Below are 13,606 nucleotides of genomic sequence, written 5' to 3' on the forward strand. Positions count from 1 at the left end.
GTAGCATTGCCACCAAAGGTATATTATTATTATGGGTGGACTCACAAGCTGAGTTAAGGCTCAAACCACAAAGGTCAATTACCCCCTCATATAAAAAGCCTAATTAGTAGTGTTGAAGGTGGGGGGGAGGGGAACTAATACTTAGTTTCCCTCCCTTGCTATATCCTTAGCCAGAAGTCAGACATTATTATCCGTAGCTAAGTCCTCCAGTTGAACATCCAGTTTCTGAAATGTCCCCAACCGATATCTAATCCCAGTCAGACATTTTTATACTAAAATTTTAGCAGTAAAATGCAAACACAAAACCATTACTGGTATTTTTTTCTAAAACGTTAAAAATACTCTGAAACAAGAGACTAAAATGAATGCGTACATATACTCTTACATTGACATCTCCAACATCATATGATCCAGCTAATAATCCTTTTCCTGTGCTAGCAACAAAAGAAGCGGCTCCGCCAAGTGGCTTGGTTACAAGTCCAATGGCTCCTTTCGTTACTCCAAGAGCAAAACCTGTAGCTCCTCTTCCTTCAAGCAATGATTGCACTGGATGATGGGCAAGACCTCCTACAGCTCCTGTAAGCCATTCAAAGATAATTGAAAGATAGACTAACATTATCCAGACGCATTACGAGATAAAAAGAAAGAAATGTGCAGAAAATTCAGAGCCTTATAAAAATCGGTGAATATTGGTCAACATGTAAATAAATAGGTGGTAAATTTTTCGCAGTTCATATTATTGACTTACGAATAAAGTGAACTTACCACTCGATGCCTTTTTTATGCTCTTTACGAGTATAATAATCCCTTCTATCGCAAATCCAAATTTACCAACCCCAACCCCCTTAATGTGCAAATATATACCCTGAATTGTAACAACACAAAGAAGTTATCAACACTAGTTAAGTTATTGAAAAGTGATTAAAAAGGTATCACTAGTTTTTACTAAGTTCTTCAAGAGTAACATATTCCAAAAATACTTATTAATAACAATTCAAACCTCATTTATGATGCACCACAAATATAAAACGTTTTCCTACCGTTTCAAGTTTTTCGAATACCGTCAACAAAAATAGCGCTGAATTTTGCTATTCGAAAGTTTGCCGTCGACAATCTATGGTATATTCAAATTCAGGGTATATATTTGCAAATTTGGGGGGTGTGGGTGGGTAAATTAGGATTTGCGATAGAAGCGATTATTATATACGTAAAGAGCATAAAAAAAGGCATCAAGTGGTATGTTCACTTTATTCGTAAGTCAATAATATGAACTGTAAAAAATTTACCAAATAGGTAACCATTACATGAAGGAGAACTATAGAAAATTACAAAAAAAACTCGTAAAAATACAAAATGCGGGTGACGCACAGGCCTAGAGACCCATTCCAGTCCTCTTTCAGCACCAAAAGGTATATCAATTGTCCATATCTCCATTTCTAAAATGTGAGCCACCATTCTTAGAAATTATGATTTTTTGGATGAAGCATAAAACTCATCATAACCCTTCTTGGCTCTCCCATTTTTTTATAAATACTAATAACAGCATAGTACTCATTGCTTCAACCTTCAAAACTGTTTTTTTCATGTTGCATTTTTCATTTAATACAGTTAATGGTTCATAATTTCAGGGTAAATCGCTGCCATTTCTGTGCAAATTATACTTACTACCATTTCCTCCGAATTATACAAAAATTTTAGAATGGTTGAAAGAAAAGATAATCCCAAATGTTGACCATTGGCGACTCGGAAGCCTACGTTCTACATGCATCAACTACTATCTTTTAACCTTATGGAGACAATACGATTAAACTCGAAAACCTAACACCTGGATAAGTCTTATGGCAATATAGTTAAATAAAACTTTTGATTTAATTAACCACACCACACTGCTGAAAACTCTTAAATAAATTTCAAGCTGGTCCCTATTTAAGTGGGATAGTTGCGCCTTTCCTTTCTAATAAAACACAAACGGTTAAGTACCTAAACACATATGATGATCCTCCCCTACTTTGTAATGGTGTACCCCAAGGAACCCTGATAGGCCCAACTTTATTCCCTGTAATGACTAAAAGGCATGGTGTTAATTTTTGGAATAGATAGAAATCTGTTGATGACATAAGTGTCTTAGAGCCGTGGTTAAAAATGTAAAATATGGCCCAATGAATATCCTGGACAAATATCCGATTAAGCTCTTACGAACAATGTGATCATTCAATGTCCAAAATTCTAACAATTAACTTCATTAAGACTACTCCTTCTTTAACTCACATTATCTCCCATGAAATGCTGGTTAGTAGGCTACTATGAAACTACAATATGTTACAATTACAATCTTAATTAAATTTTGAAATGAGATAACTACATCAACGATTGCTTGCCACATGGAAATGTCACATTCTCCCTCCTGAAACTCCTCAAAAACTATGACTCTCCTAAATCAGACTATTTGAGATTTCTCATCCCACTTATAAGCCGAACCCTTGAGCACAAGAGGTCTGTTTGGCATCCTGCGATCTTCAAGGAGATGCTGGACAGAATAGAGCCAGTAAAAAAATGCCTTAAAAACATCTTTAATGAGGGAAAAATCTCTCATTTCTCCCTTCTTAATAGAACCAATGTGGTTATCCTTAAGAAAAGAAGAATTCAAATTTCTTTAGTTTCAGCAATAGCCTTTTCCGTATCTCTCCCCCCTCCAACAACAAATTTGCTTTTCGATAGTCATGTTCCTCCTTAGACCTCGCCTTCTTTGTTCTGCCTCAATAAAAATCCACACTTTAACTCAAAGAAAAATTTCCACAAATATATAGAAGAGCTCTTTCCCTCTATGTAATAATATGTCAAATGAGTAAACCTCATCACCCTCTTTTATTATTATTTTTTTTACCATTCATTCTGTAATGGTTATTTGATCAGTTTTAGGATACATTTTGCGTAGCCTAAATGTTCGTAATTACTTTTAATTATTATATAGATTATTTTATGTGTTGCGCATGTTTTTTAATTAGTTTTTAAGGTTGGTTCGTTGTTTTTGTTGTTTCTATTTTTTATGTAATGTTTTCTTTACTTGTAATAAAAAACAAATTTAGCTTTGTAAGAGCTTGTGATAGGTATTTTTGTCGCATTGCCACGATTTTGTCATTATTATCTTACATTAATACATTTTTACAATTATTATTATTTTTATAATAGTAAATTATTATTATACAATTACATTACATTTTTACATTTTACTTTTACATAAACATTATTTTGTCGTATTGCCTACTCCAGTAGAGATTTGAACTTCTTTTAATGAAGATTTTAATAAACGTTTTTTTTTTTTTCAACAATTTTAGAGAGTTTAAAATTTGCTTGTTCTCTTATTTGTTGAAAAGGAGTCACTGATACGGATTAGTCCAGTAAAAGTACGGAGAAAAGTGGCTCGACCCGGACAAAATTGAAACAAAAGGTTTGTTTACACCAAAATGTTCAGAAAAAATCGGTGAACAATATACCTAAAATCCGCTAAAATCGCCCGCCGGGAAAACCTTCTGGGGCTGCTTAAAGGGGGTGGAAGAGGGCGAAAAATAGGTATTTACATTTTTGACATTTAGGAAGCCTTTTTTACACTAAAATCTTAAAAAAAAATTGCTGAACAACAAATCCAAAATCCGCTAAAATCGCCCGCCGGGAAAACCCTCTGGGGCTACTTAAAGGGGGTGGAAGGGGGCGAAAAAATAGGTATTTTTTCAAATAGGTCATTTTTGGCATTTGAGAAGCTTTGTTTACACTAAAATGTTTAGAAGAAATCGCAGAATAACATATCCGAAATCCGCTAAAATTGCCCGCCGCAACTACCTTCTGGGGCTGCTTAAAGGAGGTGAAAGGGGTGAAAAATCGTTTTTTCGATTTTTATTATTTCGGTACGTTCGGAGACTCAATTCTGGTATAAATCAACTCGCTGACACCGAAAATGATGTTACTTTTATTGTAACACGTCTGTAACTTATATTAAACTATAAATAAGATTTTAATAACTCCATCGCAAAAATAAAGGAAATAGCTTTTATTCCGAAGTGTTAGAAAGATCAGATCAATGGAAGCCTGAAATACTTCAAACAGCAACGCAGGAAAATCATGAACGGCAATTTAAAGGAGCAGAGAAGTACCCTACTCTTTGTTGCTTCGCTAATCGTTGGAAACCTGGTTATCCGATGAGAATCAACCGTGTGAAGACCAGACTGCAGAAAAAGGGAAACTATAGGCATAGGCGCATATAAACTTGAAAAATCATTCTTATTAATGACTTCTATTTTACAGTTGGAAAACAAAAACATTAACGCGTCTATATATAAATCACAGTTTTGATAATCATTATTTTTAGATCACATAATATTGAGAATCATCATTTCATTAATGAGCACTACAAAAGAGCACAACCACCGTTATTGCAAAAAACTAAAATTCTTCTTCTTCTAGAGATGTTGGTTCAGAGTTATTACAGCTTGTTCCCATGCACTCTCCGCAAGCAAGTGTAAAGGACATGCCATTCTTACGGCAAGTGCATCTGGCCATATTGCAACCTGATTTGCATTTGCAGTGGATAATTTGAAGAAGACTTTGGGGAGCTGGTTTCTTCTCCGTCATTACTGGGATGTAATTATCAGCAGAGAGTCGCCATCCCCAGTTTTCCGGTTTTATCGCAGCAGCCTCGCTTTTCCATTCCATTACCTGCAAATACACGCGAAAAGAATGGAACTTCGCAGCTGAGGGTGTGGGAGGCATCCGATCAGGGCAGACAAATGCGGAAGAGGAAGCGAGCTTGGCCAAGAACAGACGATGTCTCAAGAACCCGAGAGTTTCTCCAGGCTTTCCTTTATAAATTCTCAAAAGAGCTTGTTCACTAGCTACAATGAGCTCGTCTTTCGTAGCCTTGGAGTCCATAAAGACCTTAGCGGCCTCACGGAAAGACGGATCGGACCGGTACAATGACATTCCGACAGATTTACCAATTCCTTGTAATCTCGAAGTGGTGTAACAGCCTAGAAACGCGTGCAGAAATAGAATTGCACCACACATGTCCCTTAGTTTTTCTTTGATGGAGCAAATATTCCATAGCTTATGTTCGTTTTAAGCTTTCGCCTCGGATCTGAAATAAAGGCCTTTGTTGGTGGCAGTGACATGATAGAGGAGAAGGATAAGGAGGTCAGTGTCGTTGCCGATGAGACACGTCAACTGAGTTTTTGCATTATGAATGGCTGTGGTTGCAATCAGGACATCGGCGTCAGCAGAGGCATGTTGAACCGAACAACCTGCTGAGGACAATTTCCTCCTATCGCTAGAATTATCCGCTGCTTGTTTGTGCAGTTTTGCAAGAACTCTTCTTTCTTTCTTGTTAACTTTGTTGTACCAGTGAATTCTACCACTGGGCACTGTTTACACCTGGAAAGTTTGAAGTAAAGCCATACCTTTCGTCGAAGGACCATTGTCATATCCATCAAAAACTACCGAAGCTTTTCCAAATCTAGTGGTGACTTACTTGACATAACTTTCGCAAATGAAGTCAAATGTAGAGTTGGGTTGCCAAGTCAATTTCTGGAGCAGCCAGCCGCCGTCAACAACAGAGTGGCACGAGTCTAACCGCTCATCCAAATGGTCCCCTGACGCCTTTCGAATTGCGTTTGACAGAGATGGTTTGTCGGCAGGACGCAGAACTTTATAGGATCCAAAAAGGGATGGGGGATACGTACAAAGCTCATACGACAAAAGGTCTCGAAGATCAAGTTCTTCCCGGTTCGCCACCGTAGCTAACCGCTGGAACAGAAGCCCTTGATCTACATGAACCGGTTTACCATCGATGTTAACAGCTGATTTGGATGCCATTGTAACAGCTTTGTCTTTTTTCCGGAACGAAAATGAATCAGCTGCCTTCCCAGTTATTTCGTCTAGAATTCGGACTCCAACTTCTTTCGCCGTGTCCGCATCTACATTAGCGGATTCAGTTACACCGGTAACGATGTTGAGGAGCCCTCCGTGTTCTCTGAACAGAATCAGGGTTCGCAAAAAGTCTAGGACCGCCTCCGTGTCATCAGTATCTCTCTTCATCCGTCGCTGGAGCGTTTCGACGTGTTGATCACTTGTTGAGTAACTCAGGCTAGTCAGACCTTGCATTGAGGCATTTACTTCAGCACAGATCAGCATCGAAAAAGCCCATATTAGACGCTGAGTTTGTGTGATCCCCCGTGTGTGATCCGACGCTGAGTTTGTGTAGTCCACCTGTTGTCTTCAAACTGCGCACTAGAGCTTGCTCAATGACTAGATCCGGTGACAATCGAGCCCAGTACCGACCGGTTCTTCTTATAACAAACTGACCAATTTTGAAACTTGAGTAGAGCTCTGGATTGTTTTCTTTCAGGTCAACCATAGTCTGGAGATGAAGACGAGCGGACCTCGCTTACAGGTTGTGCCCTGCTGCCGCATAGTACGGAAGCATCTGTTCAAGGCTACCCAAATACAGATCCCAGTTCCCGCACCTCTCTGCACTAGTAAAACTGCGCAATACTTTCACCATGTCCATGTACTGAAACCACAAGCATGTTGTTCGATTGCCCCTTAGCTCCTCCTTCTTCTTTCTTAGTTTGTTAGCAGCACTAGTTACGACTTCGCACGAGTTGACATCTTCTATAGAGACCTCGCCAGCATTAAGACCCTCGAAGATCACAAGGGCTTCATCAATATCCTCGTGGGTCTCAAATTCCTTATCTTCATTGTGTTCCGTCGAGTCGTACTTGTCGTCAAGTATCAAATTGGCAAGAGCTCTATCAATGATATCAAGTGCACGAGCTTCTCGAGATAGTGGTTTCCCGATCAAGATATGCTTTACTGTATTCTTGGCGTAAATTTGCTCAAGCAATTTTTCTAATCTAGTGTCTTCCATAATGTGTCCGATTGAACCCAAAAAGCTCATGCGAGCGTGAAATCCTCCAAGCAAGATAGTGAGGTCTTTCAAAGAGCTTCCTGTTGGCTCAGAGTCCGCAATTGCCATAGCCTTCCAGTAAAGGGGCTGATCAAAAGTCACTACAGCCGCGACATTTTGTTTCCTTGCCTGTTCACACACGTAAATCAAGGTTGAGTAGACAAGGTTGAGTTGAGCTTTGCCAGGGTGAGATCTTTTGTGTACTGACTGCATGAATCCAGACCAGTTCGGACATGGCTGTTTGAATAACCAAGACGAATACCATAATAAGTCGGTGTTAGAATCGCGAGGCTCATCCAGTCGTGACAGCAAGGGTTTGTACAGGACGTCCGGGCCCGTCTCTCGTGCTCTGTTGTAAAAGTGAAAAGACCAAGGATGACAAAGCTTTTATATCTTCAGCAGATACCTCTTTTCTAGGATTGGACCTTAATACTTTTCCAGGCACCGGAGTGATGGCAGAAATAATCCCCATTCCATGGAAAGTACCGCGTCCGTCTATAGTACAAGTTTCATGGTCGACATTGTCAGCGACGTAGTGGAGAAAAGTGTCTTCCGGAACGTCTTTAGGTCCTTGGTTTTCGCTGACTGCCGCACATTTTTCGAACCGAAGCACTTTGCTATAAGACGAACAGAAACCAAGTTTGTTCAGCGTGTCGATGAGAAAACGAGAAGCAAAATGGTGGTGCATCTGGACTGCCAGTCCTATCTGCAAAGGGGCGAGTAAGGCACGTGATCGCATCACTTGCATTATTGCTTGTCCAATTGAGGCTTGAACAACAGTGCAGTTTTCGCTCGGCATAAGTCTGGCATGTAGCAGGTGCAGGGATGCTGAAACGAATTCTAAGTTTTTATCTACTGAGTGCAATTCTTCGATGCCCTGATAAAGGTCTGAGGGAGTATTCACTGGTTTTACTTCGTTCCGAATAATTTTGGCGAGTGTCACGATCAGATTTACTTTTTCTGTCTCAGGATCCTGCTCTTTCGGAAGATTGTAGTATTTGTAAAGAATGGACTTCGCGGTTTCTCAAAAAGCAATAACATTGTGTTTACCATTCACATCGGCAATTAAAATTCGTTCGCCATAATGCTCTTCCAATACTCTCTTCAGATGCTTTGCACTGTACGGTTCAACATCGTCATGCCCACGAAAAAAATCTTTTCTGCAATCTCGAGTAAGGTAACTTGCTCGTCATACCTGCCTTCGAAGAGCTTGACGGCTTCCTTAAAGGCTTCTAGTCTCACTTCATCAGGTGGTCTTCCTGATTTTCTCCGTTTAGCTGATGTATAATTATCATCAACACTGTCTGAAAACCGTTTTGGCACATCCTTTTTAGTTCAAAAGTTCGTCGAACATTTTCTATGGTAGACTGCATCTGCAGCATGCAAGTCTGAAGTAGCGCTGTTAATGCGACTAAGCACAGTCGTTCCCCAAGTGTCATTCCTTTCACAGCATATCTTGACCACAGTACTCTGGAAGTCGTAGGTTCTCACTTTGGATCCATTGCCGTAGACTTCTCTTCTAGAACCTTTGCTTTCAATAATAACAGGTTTTGCACAAAACGAACATGAATTCATGAAATCAAAACCACTTCCGTTTGACTTTAGAGTCTGAGGTACTTTGTCTTGACTAGCGTTTGGGAGAGACTTGTTTTCACAGTAACTCGCAATACGTATTTTATCACAATAGTCTCTTCGGCATGCAACGTGAATTTTTTCTCCGGGTACTGCCTGCAAATCGTTCCCTCTTGAAAGACTAGCAAAGTTTACTCCATCCGCGCCTTTTTGAGTCAAAACGGCAGTATCATCACTGGCGGTGAGCAACATATTTTGCACTTCGAATCCATTAGTTTTTTTAACTTGCTTCAGGTACCTTTTAGACCTGAGAAATAAGATATTTGATTAAGGTTCTCACGTAGCAGGGCAATGGTAAAGTACACAAGGAAAGGACAAGATATCAATTCCATCTCATGTGGATAGCACCAGAATACAGTCAATCGATAAATAGAACTGACAGAAACTGAGGCCCGTCATACTACCCATAATGATCAGCACCCACCCAAAGTCAGTATTAATTGCAGATGATAACTAATCTTAATAAGAAATTAATTAAAAAAACTTTTTCCACAAAATAAGTTTTTCAAAGAAAAGTAAAGAACTCCATTAAACAAAAAATGAGCAAAAATAAAATCAAATAATCTACCAAGCTCGAAACTATCACAAATCAGCATCGAGAAATAAATGAAACCCAAAACGAACAGAAATTAAAATAAATAACCGGGTCAAACTCAAAACGAGCAGAAATTAACATAAGTTGGTCGCAAAACCCCTATGCCTTCCCAAGGGCAGAAAAAAATTTGCACTTTACTGAAAAAATACAAATGAATGTGCATTGTCAGTTTAATATACATATACTAAAAACAAAATGTTAAAATTATTTGATTTATTAAAGTTATAAAAATAAAAACATTTATATTTTTTTCAGTAAAGTGCAAATTTTGTTCTGGCAAATTTTTTGTTTCTTTGATAGCTTTGATAAACTTACACTATTTTGATTTGGTTAATTTTAAGAGCAGAAGTAGCCTCGAAAGTTTGAACATAATACCCTCAGTCGTTCTCGGGATACTGCTGAGAATTAGCATTATCACAGTGCATTTTTATTTAATTTTAAGGAAAAATTTAGTTTTTAAACATATTGGCACATTGGGAGGGTGGGAGTGGAACGATGATTAGTTGCCCTCCAATCACTTTCGACTATTAAAAGGACATCAACCCTTTCTATTTTCAATCGAATGAGCCCCTTTCGAAGTTTCCACGACAACTCCTTCGATACGAAGTGCCCTGGTCTAAACAACAACAACAACAAAAAATATTACTAATCACTTTCGACTATTAAAAAGGGCACTAGCCACTCCAATTTGCATTCGAATGAGCCCTTTTCGAACTTTCTACGACAACTCCTTCGATACGAAGTGCCCGGGTATGGAGAAAAAGAAACACCTTGTGCCCACATCCGTTTTGATTTAATCACGCTGGCGCGCTGCCTATGATAGAAGCATACCCGAGTCATCGAATGACTACTCCAATGAGCATCCGCTGCAATTCCGCTAAACTTTCGAGTCTTTCCGACGACAGCTAGTAGTCACATCACATCTAGTGACAGATCTACGCCGTGGACGTTTTTCAAGGCACCGACAGATGGCTCTGATCTCAAAATAAATTGAGAAGGAGGTTCAATCCCCTCCTTCATCGAACAATAACTTCTGTTTCAATATTGATTGACCTAAGCTATGGCTTAGCTTAAAACGGATGAGGCAACATATCAGTCTATCAAGTCTACTTACTCATAATAATGTGTCTGCCAAAATAGCTGATATAACAGTCAGGTACTTTTGAAGATAGATGGCGATCCTGTTGTGTGCACTGTGTAGCATGCGTTTTCAAAACCTAAATGTACCTAGTCTTTAATGAGCCGTATAGACTAGAATATTCAAGTTTTTATGCGTCTATGCTAAGTCTCTCTTTTTCTAAAGTCTGGTTTTCACAAGTTTGATTCTCATCAGATAACCAGGTTCCCAACGACTAGCGGAGCAAAAAAGAGTGAGGTACTTCTCTGCTCCTTTAAGTTCTATATTTTCCTCTATTGCTTTTCGCAGGCTGTTCGAAGTATTTCAGGCGTCCATTGATCTAATCTTTCTGTAAAACTTTGGAAGAAAAGCTACTTCCTTTGTTTTGGCAATGGAGTTATTAAAATCTTATTTTTTGTAGTTTAATATAAGTTAGAGAAGTGTTACAATAAAAGTGATATCATTTTCGGTTTCAGTGAGTTGATTTATACCAGAATCGAGTCTCCGAACATACCGAAATAACAAAATCGAAAAAGAATTTTTCACCCCTTTCACCCCCTTTAAGCAGCCCCAGAAGGTTTTCCCGGCGGGCAATTTTAGCGGATTTTGCATATGTTGTTCTGCAATTTTTTTGGAAAATTTTAGTGTAAACAAAGCTTCCCAAATGTCAAAAATTAAAGAACCCATTTTTTCGCCCCCTTCCACCCCCTTTAAGCAGCCCCAAAGAGTTTTCCCGGCGGCGATTTTAGCGGATTTTGGATATGTTGTCCAGCAATTTTTTCTGAACATTTTAGTGTAAAAAAAGCTTCCTAAATGTCAAAAATGTAAATACCTAGTTTTTCGCCCCCTTCCACCATTTTGGTGTAAAAAATCTTTTGTTGCAATTTTGTCCCGGTCAAACCGTACTTTTAATGGCCTAGATTGGATACATCCAGTGCATATTACCGATATTAGCAAAGTATCTAGCCTATTGTGCAGTTAGATTTGTATTTGTTCATAAGGACCTAGTTTTTCCAACATGGTGGACAGTTAAAAGACGGTCACATCTTACCAACTAATGGACATCAGCTAAATTTCATTCCAATTAATAACCAATATCTACTCACCTAATATGCTAAGCCCAAGGTCACTGAGGCCACGAGATATCCCTTCAGTCAAATCTTTTGGACGTCTTCTCCATCCTTCCTCTCGCAGCAGTATATGCTCAGAGTCAAGAGTAAGGCGATCCAAGTTCCTCGCAACATTGTCTGCAACTTGCGTAATTGAAAGTAGAGTTCCACCAGTTATATGACTTATCAAAGATACTGATCCATTTAAAACGCCTGCAACAAATCCTTTAGGTCCTTCAAAAAGACCGTGGTAAGGCAGCTTTACGAAGTCTTTAATACCAGTTGAGAGCCTTTGGACAAGTAACATAGGACTCCCGATTATTTCTAAGGATCCCAGGACTATACCAGCTTTAAACAAAATATTAGAAAGACAATGTGCGGAAAAAGCTTGTCCAAGATCATAGCTCGTGCTCAAAACATCTTGTCTGGTGAAGTTACCGATTTTCACTGGTGTATGGTCTAAAGCAAGATACATTTTCACTGAGGATCTGATACTTAATGTTCCGGATATTTCACTGACAAAAAACTGTTCTAATACGAGAGGATTACACACAGAACTAATTCTCGAAAGGTCACTTGAACTAAAAGGATATAATAGCTCCGCCTTCTTTTCTGAATTACTATAAAAACTTTTGAAAATATTTTTCAAGCGGAAATACAAAGTATCCTCAAATAAAGCTGAGAATTCCCCAGTTTCAAAAGCAAAACGTCTCAGTCGGAAATCCTCATAAAGCGAAAAGTTCACTTGCAAAAAACAATTCTTTCTAATAAAAGCTATTTGTTGTTCAATAGGGAGCTCTATCCGTCTATTTTCTAAGAACGGTTGAGTTTTTGAATAGAAAATCACTGGCCAATTGTAATTGGAAGATACATCATTCATCATTTGATTATCAACCTGTATCCCTTCCATACATATCAGCCCTTGAAGATCCCCTGAATTGGTAGGCCTTAAACAGAAAACAAGCTGCTTTGTTGTAAAATGTAAAACCTCTTTACGAGCCTGGCTTTCACTGCTTACGTCATCAAGCAGCGTAAACGAAAGTAGTTTAATATAAGAGGAAAAAAACAGCTTTCGGCTATGTGTCCCTGGTTCTAAGATCTTCTCCACCTTCTGGTGAAGGTTTTCAAAACAGCAGCTCATTTTCTGAATCATATTTCCATGACTAGTCTCTTCCGCAACCACTTCTACATTATTATGTTTCATTTCTTCTACAACATGTTTATTTACTAGTTTTTTTCTGATCTCTGAGGCTGACACTTCCATGCGACTGATTGGCTGCAAATAAACTATATATTTACTACTTTTCATCTCTATATGCACCTTGAGGTCAATGCAAAGTGGAATGCAAACAATTTGATCATAGTTGCATGATATGTCTATTGAATTAGACCATTGAGTCATCTTGCCTAGAATGCAAACAAGTAAATGATAACTAATAAAGCTTACTAAATAAAATAATACAATAAGCGCCATAAGAAAGAAAGCTATAAACGCCTAGAAAATTGGCAAGCTATCCAGGAAACGGAGACTGGAATTAAACCTAGGATAACTGTAAGAAGTACATGGAGGAAAGATATGATCCTGACACATCGATTCACCTTTCTGGGTAAATAATCTTAAGTTTAAAAGTAAATGACAGAGCCCAGTGAAAAAAAGAAAAAGGTTCGGATTAATTATTTTCTACATATTAGCTACTGTTTGAAAGGGTCAACTATAGGGACATAACTTGCAATGGAGCAGGGAGGGGAGAATTGCCTCCCAGACCTCAGTTTGATCTTATGCACTACCTACATTGGTGGATCCCTGACTGTTTTGATCACCTACAACTTACAACAAGCTAAAGACGAAACTTCACAGCCTTTTAATAATTCTGAAACGATGCTGTACAAATTACTGCAAAGATTGAAAGATTTAAGTCAATAAATTAAGTCAAAGTCAAAGATTTAAGTTAAGAATTAAGTTAAAGTCAAAGATTTAACAGGAGGGGGAGCAAGTTTTTTCATGGGAAATGGTGGTAATTTCCACATCAGAAAAGTCTAGTTTTCCTCAAATATCACAAATTTAACATATTTTCATGTAATATTTCCAGAATTTTCCTTCTGCCATTCCTAATAATTTTTAGGAGGTTTTTTTCTATTGTAATTCCATCCTTTCTTATTCCCAAATGTTTTTGTATCGAAGTCCTATTTTTAAAGGG

The 13,606-nt window shown here is 38.4% G+C and overlaps 1 protein-coding gene across 3 annotated transcripts in view; it reads right to left on the reverse strand.

The window, feature by feature from the left end:
- Vps13B (vacuolar protein sorting 13B) overlaps window positions 1-13,606 on the reverse strand; it is a 130,954-nt gene that overhangs the window by 37,611 nt on the left and 79,737 nt on the right. The window contains exons 15-16 of one of the 3 annotated variants that reach the window (XM_089088444.1): window positions 11,406-12,815; window positions 386-576 (exon numbers count right to left, since the gene is read on the reverse strand). In XM_089088444.1, the coding sequence (XP_088944570.1) occupies window positions 386-576; window positions 11,406-12,815 (1,601 nt within the window). Of the gene's footprint in view, window positions 1-373; window positions 577-11,405; window positions 12,816-13,606 lie in introns of those variants that run through there. The other 2 variants (XM_089088443.1, XM_089088445.1) reach the window with 2 other exon arrangements.

Source organism: Artemia sp. Qi Xiang Cuo, chromosome 4, assembly GCF_049724085.1.
Source record: "Artemia sp. Qi Xiang Cuo chromosome 4, ASM4972408v1, whole genome shotgun sequence".
In the NCBI taxonomy this organism is placed as follows: Eukaryota; Metazoa; Arthropoda; class Branchiopoda; order Anostraca; family Artemiidae; genus Artemia; species Artemia sp. Qi Xiang Cuo.